General features: G+C 39.1%; 1 protein-coding gene across 2 annotated transcripts in view; it reads right to left on the bottom strand.

The window, feature by feature from the left end:
• The window catches only part of arhgap23a (Rho GTPase activating protein 23a), a 139513-nt gene that overhangs the window by 100207 nt on the left and 23142 nt on the right, over positions 1-16164 (bottom strand). Inside the window, exon 1 of one of the 2 annotated variants that reach the window (XM_062050130.1) lies at positions 14971-15791. The exons of the other annotated variant lie outside the window; for it this stretch is intronic. Coding sequence (XP_061906114.1) covers positions 14971-15027 — 57 coding nt within the window. The 5' untranslated portion in view covers positions 15028-15791. Of the gene's footprint in view, positions 1-14970; positions 15792-16164 lie in introns of those variants that run through there. 2 annotated transcript variants of the gene reach the window in all.

Below are 16164 nucleotides of genomic sequence, written 5' to 3'. Positions count from 1 at the left end.
ATGTGTGTGAGAATCCCCTTCAGGAAATAAGAGGAAGGACGGACGCTACGGAAGCTCTATGGGGCAAAGAGTATGCCGCAGCAAGAGAAAAAAAAACATTGATTTTTTAAAACGTCTGCCACATTAAACTTGAATTTATTGATCAAATTGATTTATCGTCCAGGCCTATAATAGGGTAACATTGTTGCATCTAATTGTACATTTTTTATCAATGAAATGATCTTTCTAGTTTTAAAGTAAAGCATTCTGGGCAATTGGGTATTTTTCACAATTTTCGATCATTTTAATTTCTATCATTAAATTAAGTTGTCTGATTTATAAAAGGTGGTTTAATTTTCAAATGTTAAACATTTGTGGTAATGAAAATATAAAGTGTTGTTGAGGTTCATAGTAATAATATTTTTATGAAAATGTAAAACAGATGTCGACAATAAAATTTGTCGCCGACAATTATATTTGTCGACAATAGTCGTGACGTCATCCCTCGTGTTTTTCCGGGCGGAAGTGGGTCACTCGCAAAAACAAGGCCAGTGCTAACATGTAAGATTTAGGTGTCAAAGTCAAGGCCGTGGGCCAGATCCGGCCCGCGAATGAATTATCTATGGTGCCAGGGATGATATTTGATTAGTATTAGAAACGGCCCGCAGGCCACAGCCGCCTGCTGCTGTTTTGCACGCACCAATACTCCATCAGTGTTGGCGCTAGGAATTTTCAAAATGGGGTCCCAGGACCCCATCAAGTCATAAAAATGGGTTCCACAGTGAATTTTTGGGGTTCCACTTTTTTGTAACCGTTTTGAAAACAAATGATAAATGTATGCATTATCCTGTTGTATCTCACATTCTATATTGTGTTTTGGAAAAAGGTTGTCATAAATGTTACTTAAATCTTTTTTTTTTTTTAATACAAAAGAAAACAAATTGTTATGCATATGTAAATGTATTCAGTTATAAACATTCATTCACTTTCTTCTTTCCTACATGGATCTAAACTTTAACGCTGCCGTTTAAAAAAAATTTTTTTATTGTAATATTTTCAGAATGTGTTTGTTCTATTTTTGGCCAAAGTAAGACAAAGAAAACAATCTCAAGTTGTCTTTATTTTTTAGTTTTAATGCCATGATTTTAATAGCTCAGATTTTCCTCCAAGCGGCCCCTGAGCTAAAATGAGTTTGACACCCCTGATGTAAAGTTTGAGAATATTTCCTCTTATTCTTGTTAAGAACATGATTACCATGTTAATTTTGCAAAGCGGACCTTGTTTTATGGCAATACATCTGTGAGACGCCAGCATTTAAAGCGGAGGCATGATGTCAGACATTTGGAGGGAGGATGCGGTCTCAACCTCAGTAAGAGTGTTAGCTTCTACCTTTCTTTTTTTTCCCATTTATTAATTTATTTCAGGCAATGACATAAAAAAGTACAGAGTATACAACAAGTAATAACATAAATTAATATAATGCAAAAGGTAATGTACAGTATGTAAGCATGATGGTCAAGCTTTGCCTGAAAGGGAGTGGGAAGAAGATAACTTATTTAATCCCACCCCCAGTTCTCAATTCAGTGATTAATACATTGAGTTTCACTCTTACTTTGTTTAAGGATTATAATACAAATGTTGTATCATGGTGGCATTACCACAGGTAACAATAATTATTACACTGTAACAATAATTTGTATCAACAATGTAGGAAGAATGAACATACCAACAATGGTAAGGGACAAAATACCAACAATGGTAATAGACAACATAACAATAATGGAAAGGAAACATTGAGCACATGTTAACACTTTGAGACAGAGTACAACAGCAGGTCAAATTAAAGACCCTCATCTCTATATTTGAACCAGACCCGATGTTTGTATAATAGTTTAAATCGATTAATAGTTAGCAAGCGAACAAAAGTGAGACAAAGTTGTGTAAAAAATAACATGGCTAATATCATTTTAGCCAAAGTCAGCCAGCTACAATTTCTCTACATAAATTCAAGTACGTTTTAAAGCAGCTTTAATTTGCAATGCCGAAAAAAAAAGGTTCTTTGACAGACGCGAACTGCACGCGCTTGTGCACGTATACAAACCTACAGAGAGAGACGGACAGGCACCAATGTGGAGGTATCTTAAGATTAACTATACACTCTATTAAATAGCAAACATTTTAAGAATCAACCAAATATAGAATTATACACATTGAGTCTATTTGCAATGCCATCAAAACACACACAAACACACACAGAGACTGACAGGCACCAATGCGGAGGTATCAAAAGATAAAAAATACAATCTATTAAATAGCCAACATTTTAATAATTTATCAGCGATACAATTCTACACATTGAGTCTATTAGAGTGCTAAAATCTGCCAAGAGTTAATCAATAGTCAATAATTACCAGTGTGCAGCTTTTTAAACATCAAAAAATGTTTTCATTTAGAAATCAATGAAAAAATTAGAGCCATTAATTATGTGTACGCTTTATTATCTGATTAGATTTAGACTTATACTTAGACAAACTTTAATGATCCACAAGGGAAATTGTTCCACGCAGTAGCTCAGTTACAAAGGATGGAATGTGTAAGGATGGAAAGGACAATGCAGGTATAAAATAGACTAAAAATGTACCGTAGTAGCAATATAAAATATAACATATATGTAATATTTACATAATATATGTACAGTATATGATATATACTGATATATTATATTATATGTGTATATCATATATACAATATATACCAATTACCATGTACAATATTACAGTATATGTAACAGCTGCAGCATAAAAAAGAGAGTAGATCCAGCAGAAAATGAACATTATAAACAAAGAGAGGTAGCTAACATAGAAGGTGCCAGGTAATAGACAGGTATCAAGGTTAGTCGAATAATCGTTAAGATAATCGTTGACTAATCGACTATAAAAAATAATCGTTAGTTGCAGCCCTATTTTGCACAAGCCTGAAAATGCATGCATCGTCAGACAGTTGTGACAGGAATCAATAAATTAAAAGCCGCACCCGTCCAGCACAATCGAGCCACACAACAATGGCCGCCCACCACAAGTAAACAAGGTCGGTGACGACTGATGTCCTCGGCCCGAGCGCAACACCAGCTGGTGTCAAGGACGTCCTCGTGCAAACACCGCAGAGAAAGAGGGAGGCCGACAACAGCGCTGCACATACATGCATACAATATTGTGTGTGTTTCATGTCCACACCAACACAAATATTCCATCTACTCTCCACATGAACTGCATTCGAGGTTACCAATAACTGACTTCTTGTATGACATTTATGGCGCTCGCTATTGGTTGACGGTTACGGTGCAAAAAAGGAACATGTAAGAAATGTTTTAATAAAGTGTGACAAAATAGTGTAAAGCATGAACATGTAAACATAGACATACCTGAATAGAACTACTTTCTGCAGGTTTAGTGCCAGGAATTTACAGCTGTGCTCTAAAGGGTGAGCGCGGCTAAGGTGATGTTGTATTTCCGGTTTTGGTGAGGACAAGCGCCTTGCATAATTTATGGACCACATTGGTCTAAATATGGTCCGTTTAAAAAAAATAATCCCCAAAACTTCCATACTGTTGAGGTGACTTTTCTAGTTACATCCACAATTTCTTCACTATTTACAGCACTCATTTTTACTTTCTCTTCTCACTCCATGCAAAGAATCAACCCAAGACAACAAGATGGCGCAACCAAACTTGATATCTTATACTGTTACTTGATTGCCTGTTAGCGTGTCACTGTCACTGATCAGTGATCACTTCCTGCGTTACTCGGTTACCAGCCAGCCAGTGTCTTTGTTCATGCAACCAACCTTCCTGTTTCTTAAAAAATAAGTATCAAACATTTTATCAAAAGCATTTTTTATTGATATCGATTGTGTGTCACACCTGGGTGAAGTCTTGTCTGGGTTTCGTCTGGTTTCATGTTGTCTTGTCATTTCCTGTTTTATTTTGAAAGGTTAACTCTCCCTCTCGTTTCAGATCACTTGTCCTTCCTCCTGTTTCACTGGTCTGATGTCTCTCCTGATTGCCTGATTGTGCCCACCTGTGTCACCCTCCCTCATGTGTATAAATGTCTCGTCCTCCTCTTGTCCTGTGCCAGAGTATATCGTCTCGTCATGTACCGCCAGCCTTCGACCACAGTCTTGACCCAAGTTGTTAAGTATCGCCTTATTTATTGATTTCTTTGTACCCTCTGAGAAAGACTGATTTTGGTTTGCTAAAGTTTTTTGGTCAGTTTTTGTGTGCTAATTTCATAGTGCTTTGCCTTCCTTTTTTTCCTCCTCTTGGAGCACTTTAGTTTGTAGTTCTCTCAGCTCTTTATAGCGTACTTTCTGTTTATAGCTTCTTGTCTCCTCCTCTGCATGAGCGATTTACCTTTTTTGTTGCTAATCATAGATTTCTTGTTTTTTTGTTATTAGATCTGTGTAGAATTTTGCTATTGCCTTTTTCCATCCCTATGGAGTGATTTTCCGTTTACTGCTTTATGCCCTATGCTATATATCTTTTGTTACTCTAGTGCAGTGGTTCTTAACCTTGTTGGAGGTACCGAAACCCACCAGTTTCATATGCGCATTCACCGAACCCTTCGTTAGTGAAAAATTAAAATAAAAAATTTTTTCAAATCCAAGACAAAGTTCTATGTTTTTTTTACTGGTGCACAAAATGAACCGTGCATGAACATCACCTTGTTCAAAGAACAAAACCTACACAGTCCATGAACTCACAACAAATGACACACCTGCAAATCAGATGGTAAATTAGAGGGAACATTGTTTGGGGGTATCCATAATACGCCGATAGGCAGAAGTTTTTATTACACGATGAGTCGGGGGTGTGGCTTGACGGCGGAGGCTCCACCGAACCCCTGAGGCCGACTCACCGAACCCCTAGGGTTCGATCAAACCCAGGTTAAGAACCACTGCTCTAGTGTATCAAGGATAGATTTTGTAGCCATTTTGTTTAAATCACTCTGTCCAAAGAGATTTCAAAGAAACTGTTGAAATAAAGCCTGTGTCAATCGTCCCCCTTCTGCACCTGAGTCCTCATTCTCGCCAAGGCATAACATTGTGTGTCTATCATGATATATATCGATATTGTTACATCGCCCAGCAATGCATAGTAATATTGTACATATTTTGGTGAGGTGCAGATATAGTAATCGAACCATCTGATTGCATCGCCCGTTCGGTGTCTTCCATGAACCAGGAAGTGTGTGCTAACTGCTAACTCACAAGCAAACACAAATATGACAGCCATTTTTGGAAACAACTTTCTTCCGGTATCTATTAGCTGATATGTCGTTAAGGTTAAGAGTTATTGTGCCACCTGTGTGCTTTGGCATGCACTCTGCAGCCCGCTAATACACATAAACCCAGATCAAAAGGGTGTTTGACACCAGACCCAGGGTGTGTGGGAAAGGTGTGTTTGTAAAAAAAAAAAACTGTGTGGATTAGTTGTACAGGATTGTGTGCATATAGATGTGATTAACACACACACACACACACACTCAAACACAGTCTAGGTCAAGGACTGTGGCAGTGAGGTGCGAGCAGCAACTGGCGTCTCCTGCGGGAATGAGACTGTGGGCCTCGTGGTGACGGGGCGGGAAGGTAGAGGTGCGAAGGCGCGGGAGATGCTTACAGTGCGACGCTCTGCACTACACAAAACACACACACACGTACTAGCAGAGTGGGTCCTGTCAACACGTCATTGAATAGCGGTAGGGGAAAATGAATGAGAGGTTGCAGGGCGCTGGCTAGAAACTATATAACCTTTGACCTAGGCAATCTCAAACATTAACGGTCACATGTCAGTGAAAATCAATAGGGTTATTGCTTCCATGCACAACAATAATACATTGGAACGTTGAGTCTTTGGAGACTACAAACAAGGACCTCCGCCATACATGTTGGTTCCTAGAGCCAACACAGAACTTGGAAAAAAAAAACATTCAGTTATGCTGCTCCCTGGTCATGGAATGACATCCAGAAAGATCTGAGGCTACCAGAATTGATCACTTTGGGGGAGTTCAAGTCCATTTGAAAAGATCGAGATAGCAGTTCTCTTGGGAAATGTACTTGCTTTTAAATTGAATTATTACTTACCGTATTTTTCGGATTATAAGTCGCTCCGGAGTATAAATTGCACCGGCCGAAAATTCATAATAAAGAAGGAAAAAAACATATAAGTCGCACTAGAGTCGCATTTTTTGGGGAAATTTATTTGATAAAATTCAACACCAAGAATAGACATTTGAAAGGCAATTTAAAATAAATAAGGAATAGTGAACAACAGGCTGAATAAGTGTACGTTATATGACACATAAATAACCAACTGAGAACGTGCCTGGTATGTTAACGTAACATATTATGGTAAGAGTCATTCAAATAACTATAACATATAGAACAGGCTATACGTTTACCAAACAATCTGTCACTCCTAATCGCTAAATCCCATGAAATCTTCTTCCTCTGTGTCGCTTCTAAACAACTCTGCCAACTCCAAAGGTAGACAATGGTACGGAAGTAGTAGCAGGTAGCATCTTTTTTTTCACAATGCACTTCTGCCATGACCGGCCCCCGCCAAATTTTTATTGGTTGACGTGTGTGTGTGACGATTGCTGATATACGCCTAGTCTCTTACATGAATGAGATAAATAATATCCATCCATCCATCCATCCATTTTCTACCGCTTACTCCCTTCGGGGTCGCTGGAGCCTATCTCAGCTACAATTGGGCGGAAGGCGGGGTACACCCTGGACAAGTCGCCACCTCATCGCAGGGCCAACACAGATAGACAAGACAACATTCACACTCACATTCACACACTAGGGCCAATTTAGTGTTGCCAATCAATTTATCCCCAGGTGCATGTCTTTGGAGGTGGGAGGAAGCCGGAGTACCTGGAGGGAACCCACGCAGTCACGGGGAAGACATGCAAACTAAATAATACTATTTGATATTTTACGGTAATGTGTTAATAATTTCACACATAAGTCGCTCCAGAGTATAAGTCGCACCCCCGGCCAAACTATGGCCTGCTGTTGTTCTGTTGTATTGTCTTTGTTGTAATTATTATTGTAACTTTGTTTGTGCCGCCCTCTTTGTCAGGTCGCTCTTGAAAAAAATATTTTAATCTCAATGAGTCTTTATCTGGTTAAATAAAGGAAATTGATTGATTGATACTTCAATCGTCATCTGTCATTAAAAAATCAGTATAGTCCTGGCTTCAATACAAACAATCCTGAAACATCTTAAGTAAGATAAGCTGAAAACACACATGATTCAATTTTTTGGGGTAAAAAGCAGGCTTCGCTACACATCTAAAATAGCTCTGCCAACTACCCGTCAGTCAACGACAAGTGTGGGAGCTAAGTTTGATTGTTTATTTTTTTCTTCAGCAAGTATGATAACCAACCATGATGTTGACATACAAATGAGAGTCTAATGTTAGCACTGTAGCTAATATACTATAGCTATGCGACTGTTGCTAACAGTTGTATCCTCCTGTCCTTAATGTTACGTTGTTGTATGTGATGTTTGGCATCTATTATGTTGGACAGAGTTACAGTGTTTGTGTAAAAAGCGGATAGAGTACACAATAGCTCTCCCTGGAGACATTCGCTTGGAGACAAACACGGGTCATTAGCGTTAAAGCTCCAGACACACAAAGTGGTGTGTTCCCAGTAGCACTTACAAAAGGAATTTTGTGGGTACTCTAATTCTTACCGTATTTTTCAGACAATGGGGCGCACCGGATTATAATGTGCACTGCCGATAAGCGAGTCTATTCAGGTCTTTTTTCATACAATAAGGCGTACCGGATTAAAAGGCGCGATAAAGGGGTAATTTTACGATTTATTTTCTACATTTAAAACACTTCCTTGTGGTCTACATAACATGTAATGGTGGTTCTTTGGTCAAAATGTTGCAAAGATTATGTTTTACAGACCATCTTCAAGCTGGTTTCTGACCGTCTCTTTGGGATGTGCCGTTTTGTGAGCGGGTCTTTTTTACGTGCCTACACTTCGACACCGCCTTCTACCAGTCATCTTTGTTGTAACAGTAGTTTTTAGTAGAGATGTCCGATAATGGCTTTTTTGCCAATATCCGATATTCCGATAATGTCCAACTCTTAATTACAGATTCCGATATCAACCGATACCGATATATACAGTCGTGGAATTAACACATTATTATGCCTAATTTTGTTGTGATGCCCCGCTGGATGCTTTGAACAATGTAACAAGGTTTTCCAAAATAAATCAACTCAAGTTATGGAAAAAAATGCCAACATGGCACTGCCATATTTATTATTGAAGTCAGTGCATTATTTTTTTTTAACATGCCTCAAAACAGCAGCTTGGAATTTGGGACATGCTCTCCATGAGAGAGCATGAGGAGGTTGAGGTGGACGGGGTTGGGGGGGGGCGCGGGGTTGAGGTGGGGGGGTTATAGCAGGGTGTATATTGTAGCGTCCCGGAAGAGTTAGTGCTGCAAGGGGTTCTGGGTATTTGTTCTGTTGTGTTTATGTTGTGTTACGGTGCGGATGTTCTCCCGAAATATGTTTGTCATTCTTGTTTGGTGTGGGTTCACAGTGTGGCGCATATTTGTAACAGTGTTAAAGTTGTTTATACGGTCACCCTCAGTGTGACCTGTATGGCTGTTGACCAAGTATGCCTTGCATTCACTTGTGTGTGTGAAAAGCCGTAGATATTATGTGACTGGGCCGGCACGCAAAGGCAGTGCCTTTAAGGTTTATTGGCGCTCTGTACTTCTCCCTACGTCCGTGTACACAGCGGCGTTTTAAAAAGTCATACATTTTACTTTTTGAAACCGATACCGATAATTTCCAATATTACATTTTAAAGCATTTATCGGCCGATAATATCGGCAGTCCGATATTATCGGACATCTCTAATTGTGAACGATAGGCAAAATTCCAAAAAAGTGCAATTCTCCTTTTCCCTTTTAAGCAGATCACAAATACACATCAGCAGGTACCAATAAGTAGGAAAAGTTGGTTTTGCATAATATTGCAAAACAAAACGCGAGATAATATGTCTCCTAGTGGGTGCCATTTAGGGGTCCTTATCCACACACCATAATAATACCTGTATGTCGACGCACAGTACGTCTGACTACGGTAGTCGTAATGCTCCGCGTTCAATCAAGTGGTGCGGCTTTGTAGATTACCAAAGTCGTAATAAAACATTCCGACACATTTTATAGCGCTGTGTGTAATGTTCTATATTCTCAATGAAATATCAAGGTTTTGGGTGTGGTTGCTTATCGGTACTTGATACTGTCATGCATTTAACAGGCGTCAGCCTGCAGTCCACATGTATCTCTTATGCGTGGCTGCCATCTACTGGTCACACTTATCATTACACCGTGTAACTAAAACAAATTGCTTCGAGGTCGGTAAGCACAACCAAGAGAAGAAGTATTGCAGAAAGAGATTATTCTAGATTGTACCTAATGTCATGACTGGTTTTATTGATTATTGACTATTTTATTGATTATGGGACAAGCAGTAGAAAATGGATGGATGGATGGTACTTTTTCGTCACTTATTGTTTCTTTGGTACACTAATGTTTATATTTTAGGCCATTGGTTATTTGTTTTATTTTTGCAAAAATGTATATATATTTTTTTTTATATTGCTCTTTTTATCTTTAGTATGAACATTACTATGTAAACTCAAAGTTATTGGTTTTTTGGGGGGTTTTTTTGGTTCTTTGTTGCTATTTTTGTATTACAACATTTTATTATTTGATCATGTTGTACTGCATTGTAATCTTTTGTTTTGTGATTGTGTGATGTTTTTTGCCTGGACCCCAGGAAGAATAGTCTCCACTGCGGTGTAGACTAATGGGGATCATTAATAAACTAATAAACCAGAATCAATATGTACGTTAGGTGCACCGGGTTATAAGGCGCACTGTAGATTTTTGAGAAAATTAAAGAATGTAAAACGAGCATTATTCCCTATGAAAGTATTTTTGGGTGTCTGGAATGGATTATTTGAATTTACATGATTTTGATGGGAAAATTTTGACCTTTTGGAACAAAAACCGAGGCACTGTATGTGCACCACGTGGACCACAACATGGACTTCCTCGGCCCTAAACCTTGGCGGCTCTGCAGACTTACGAGAAGTGCGCCTCTTGAAGGCGGCGGAGTCTGCCAGTGATCGCAGCCAAGTCCTGCACAGCATCACGCAGATGTTTTCAGTTCAGGACCTGATCCCGGGACCTGCTGACTGCACGGAAGTCTTTCCCCTGGGGGTTGATTCCGCTGAGGTCTGACGCCACACAAGGGACAAGCGAGCGGGGGTCCGGCTTTAACGAGTGTGCGGCTGAACGCTGAAAGGAGCTGCAGCTAAACATAAAACTGTGTGTTGCTAACAGGTCTGCCGAGGAGGGGATGAAGATGGAGGGGGCCAAGGCCTTCATTATCAATTAAGAAGCTCATAAAAGCTTTTGGGTGTTTTCAGTACGCCGTTGCAGCATCAGTGCTGCATTAGCCGGCGGCCACGCCCTGCTCGCTTCCGCCTGGCTGCGGAACATTCTATTGATCCACCCCGCCCAGTGTGGATGGATGCATGTGCAGCATGAGCACCGTGCTGTTGAAATGAAGTTGGATTCAATTGATATGAGGCACACTCGAGGATGTTTACTCATACATTTACACTCAGAAGCATATTTGGACAGTCTCTTGTCATGTTTGCCTTCATGCACTGCCACAAAAAGGGTTTGAAATGAAACAAAATGAAAGAATAGACTCCACTTTCATTCAAGGGGTTGCACAACAATATGGTGCTTACAGTTTAGAAACGGCAGCCATTTTTATGCAAAGTTTTCTTACACATTTCAGGGTTTCACAAGTGACACAACTGTAAAAAAAAAAAATAAAAAAAAAATGGGACCGAAAAAGGACAAAAACTGAATTTCCTTGCAAAAATTGGAAGATTGCCATTCAGTCTTCTAGCCATCCATAGCGTTTCTACTCGTATAGATTCTTCATTAATCACTCTAAGGAATGTTTGTAAGTTTTTACAGTATAACTAAAACTGTATATACTTACTAAACCGTCCCATGTGTGATGTCTGTAAGAGTATTTTCATGCATATTTGTACATGCTTTCGTAATGTAATGATGCTAGCATCGCTAGCAATAGCTAATATGCTAACACGTTTATGAGTGTCTATGTTAGCATTATTAACTTACAATGGCATTATTTTTGTATTGTTTCAGTTTCGTAAATTCACCAAAACGTCACTGTGGAGTTGTTTAGTCCGTTAAGCTGATTGGAGAGGTGGCTTCCGCATCTTGTGGTACATGATAATGACTTCTGTTTTGTTTATCAGCTGTTTTACTGCCGTGTTACAGACCCCGTTTGAAAACAATTACAGTATGTAAATAAACTTTCACAGAATCTTATTGTATAAATAACTAATTTTGCAATGTGGCTAATATATGGAAAAAATATTTTTTCTTCTAAAATTTAGTGGGTGCGGCTAATATATCAGTGTGCTCTATAGTCAGGAATATACGGTACACCAATATATGTCAACATGCCAAATATCAGCCCAGTCGATGATCTGTCGGTCTCTTTTTTAAACCTCACTGTGTGCACTGAGTGAAGCGGTTTACATCATTAACGCTAAGCTACATTGATAAGTTGAAAACAGCTGTTGGCATGTTTATGTACAGTTACTATGGCAACATCACAAACCTCACCACGTGTAACTGTGATTGCTGAATGTGTTTTTTTTTTTTATAGAACATATAAAGCAGAAAACGACATGAGATGACACGTAGAGGCCTGCTTTGCTGCATCCTAAATGTCAAAGGTTTCCATTTTTTTCCCTACCAAAACACAACAAAACCACAAAGGAGGAAACATTCTCAGCTGGAGGGAATGAAGAGAACACAGAGGAGGGGAAAATCCGTCTCTTTTATAGAAAAGTTGTGATAGACTTCCAAGCAGCATACAGACGGAAGTTACGGGAACATGAAAGCGCCAATAAACGAAACCTAAGACAAGAAAGCCCAATCAAAAAAGTGATGAAACAGTTTATCCTTACATCAAGGAATCTTTTTCCCCCTCCCTACTACTTTAACAATCTTGTTTACGTAACAAGGAAACGGGCAAAAACACCAAAACACGAGTTCTCGTGATGTTTGCTGCAGCCGCAGAGGTCACACTTTTCCCATCTTTTCATCCGCTGTGATGTCAAACACAACATTTGGGGTTGAAACTTGTACTGCTTTTTCAAAGGATTCTAATAAACCCAGGTAGAAAAGTACCATGTTGTCATTAGCTGGAGCCTATGCCAGGGATGCACCCTGGAATGCTCATCATTAAATCACAGGGCAACCACTCACACTTATATTCACATCTTAATGTAAATAATTCAATGTATATGCTTTGATGATTAACTTGTGTGATGACTGTATTATGCTGATATTATATATTTGTACCATTAATTGATTTACGTGGACCCCGACTTAAACAAGTTGAAAAACTTATTCGGGTGTTACTATTTAGTGGTCAATTGTATGGAATATGTACTGTACTGTGCAATCTACTAATAAAAGTTTCAATCAATCAATCAATCAATTTAAAACAGGGGTGTACAAAGTGCGACCCTGGGGCCATTAACGGCTTGGGTTTTGTTAGTCCGCAGTTTATTGATGAAATAAAATGATTCAAAAACGTTTAAAAAACAACCAAACATTCATATTGCTATATAAAAAAAGCAGACATTTTGTATTAACAATTATTATTAAATAATTATAATTAATTTTAAAACTAATAATAATATATATTGTCACCTAATACAAATGGTTTGTTTTGAAATATATGTAATGTTTTTAGCATTTTTTTTACAAAATAAAATATCAAAATGCTTTGACTTTTTAGCATGTTCAAAAAAGTTTGGACACAGCTGTTGTTGAGGATCAAATTAAAGCTAACATGGAGTACCCGCACAAAACCCATACACTGGGAGAACATACAAACTCCACACTACTTTTTTCACACCTGCCGAGACTTCCAAATTTCCAGCTATGTTTAAATGTGCGGTTCATATCCCTGTAGTACTAACAACCATGCAGCAACCTTTTTTTTTTTTAACCTGCTAAGCTAACTTAAGCTATGTTTCCATGTGGGCACTCATATCACTACTAGCAACCATGCAGCAAATTGACAAAAATAAAGAAAAACACATTTTTCGATCCTTCATATCACCGCTACAGACCACAGAGCAACTTCATTAAAAAAAATTCAAAAATATGTTTCTATAAATGTGGGGTTCATATCGCTGCACTACTTGATGAGAAAAAAATCGATACATATATTTTTAAAACCTGCTACTCCAAGTGTCGGGGGGTGGGAGGCGTGAGAGGCAGAGGGATCTCCAATTAGGGATTGGTACTGAATCCGGTATACTTTTTTGGCAACGACTGAATCCCGCCGATCCTACCGTGCACCGATTCACGTAAAATTTACCCATGCCATGTTTCAGGACCTGGATTGCGTGGCTCTTTGCACTACTGCACTCGCCGGTCACTCCAGCAGCACTGAGAACGCACTGCGCCAAACTACCTCTACGTGAAGTTTCAAATTGACTTTAAAAAAAAACCTTCAACACAGGCTGCACTTTTACACAAATGCACTAGACAAGCTTGATGCTAATATACATAGGGTTTGCTGTTAACATGCTACTTATTAGCATTAGAGACTTTAACTTTCAAATTTCAACACTTCCAAATGTGGTGATGAAAACTACAAATAAGATGCACAACTGATGTGTAATAAGTACAATACTTACAGTACAAACACTTTTTGGGGCGCATCAAAAAAAAACACACACCATAATTAAATTATACACTACTTTACCATGAATTGATTAACGTGGACCCCGATTTAAATAAGTTGAAAAACTTATTCGGGTGCTACCATTTAGTGGTCAATTGTACGGAATATGTACTGTACTGTGCTATCTACTAATAAAAGTCTCAATCAATCAATCAATCAATCAATCAATCAATCAATCAAAAACTGCCGTCCAACGTCTGGGACTTGCAACTGCAACTTAGTGTTATACTTGAAAATTACACTCAGAAATGATATATAGAAAATATATAACAACTGGACAGCAGTTATCATAATCAACAATAAAAAAATGTGTTGTATCTATCAAAAACAATATTTATTAACACAAAAATACCAAAAAATTATCAAATGTGAATGGTAGCCTACTTCAAATATTAGCATCTTTATTCATGCTTGAACAATACACAAGCCTCCAGCTAGGTGGTAGCAGTGCTCAAATGAAATCAACGTGCAGACGAGTAAACATGACCAAGTATTTGTTTAGATTTACTGTGAATATGTAATAACAGTATTTCAATTATGGGGGCACGTGAAAAAAATATGTCCCCGAAGGAGGCCATGACATAAAATCATTGAAACCCAACATTCTAGCAAACTTCAGCTACATTGCAATTTAAAATGCATTCATTCATAGCTGTGACTGTGAAAGAGTAAACAATAAAACTCCACTAAATATGGGGATAAGTGAGTATTATGCTCTGGGGTGAGGCCCACTCCCACCCCTGATGTGTGGTAATCATAAAGTAGACCCTCATCTCCTCCAGGTTACACCCCAGCTTGGGACGTCCTGCCTCGGACTGACAGCCGGCCTCCAGCATCGAGGGCCAGACAAAGGACCAGCACCAGCCCGGGGACGTACAACATTCCCCGGGCAGCATTTGGCTACCACAAAAACCCCAAGAAACACCCCAGAAAAGTTGCTTTGAGTGCGGCATCTGTGCGGGCGCGAGTCCATGTAAACTGGCCTTTAATCGGCTTAGGGAATCACGCTCGGCGGCGGCGCGCCCAGGACTCCCACCTCCACAAGCTCCACAACACGGCGCGGACTTACGTGGTGCTCGGAGGCGTATGGAGGTATTCCAACAAGGCAGAAGGCAACTCCATTCATCGGGCGAAGGAGACTGTTGGACCGCGGCCACAGGGGGGTCCACTGGAGGGTCCTACGTGTGGGGTGTGGGTAACAAAGCTCCGGCTGCAAACTTGCTCGACACTTATCCCGCTTTTTCCTTCTTCAGTGCCCACCACCACCACCACAACCACCGCCGCCACTTCCCCGGCTAGAATGCCCGTTGTGTGTTGTTTCTCTCAGGGAGCTCCCCCTCCATCGCGTCCTCCGCCCCCTCCGTCTCTACTTCTTTTTCTTCTCAGTCTTCTCCTTCCGCCAGACTTCATCCGTTGTTCGCCGAAATTCGTCCGCTGCACAAGGCGAAGCAGCGCCAAATAACCCGGAAATGCACCGGAAATAGGGTGACCCGCCCTTCAAAGTAAAGCACAATTTTCCCAAAAGAGGTGGACTCGTTTTCCAATAACAAACGTCATCTTGTCTCTTAATTATTTTTAAACTATTTTTGTTATTATATCTGGTCTTGTGTTTATCTTAGTTTTATTATAATATAAATAAGATAGATGTTATGGTGGGATGTTGTATTTTACTTTGTATTTTTATATCGTGTATGTATTGTATGCTTTTTTTTCTTTCTGTCTCTTTTGCTTTTCTTTTTCTTTTAAATTGCAATATTACTGCCTTTTTTTACATCATGGCCAGGGGACTACAGATGAAAACTAGCCTTCTGGCTAATTCTGGCTTTTTTAACCATGAGTAGTCATGTGTTTTATGAAATTGCATTGTCCCCTTTGAAATAAACTAATCCATCCATCATACTTGCCAACCTTGAGACCTCCAATATCGGGAGGTGGGGGGTAGGGGGGGTGGGGGGGGGGTGTTGGGGGCGGGGGCGTGGTTATTTACCGCTAGAATTCACCAACTCGAGTATATATATATATATATATATATATATATATATATATATATATATATATATATATATATATATATATATATATATATATATATATATATATATATGAAACACTTGACTTTCAGTGAATTCTAGCTATATATATATATTTATTTTATTTACATAAAAGAAATACTTGAATTATCTATCCATTAGATGGCAGTATTGTCCTGTTTAACTTCTCTGTTCATGACTGAGAAATCATTTCGGCCACCATGTTCAATGGA

Source organism: Entelurus aequoreus, linkage group LG06 (genome assembly GCF_033978785.1).
Source record: "Entelurus aequoreus isolate RoL-2023_Sb linkage group LG06, RoL_Eaeq_v1.1, whole genome shotgun sequence".
NCBI classification, from domain to species: domain Eukaryota; kingdom Metazoa; phylum Chordata; class Actinopteri; order Syngnathiformes; family Syngnathidae; genus Entelurus; species Entelurus aequoreus.
Note: the sequence above shows the minus strand (reverse complement) of the source record. Positions and strands in the feature narration are given on the sequence as shown.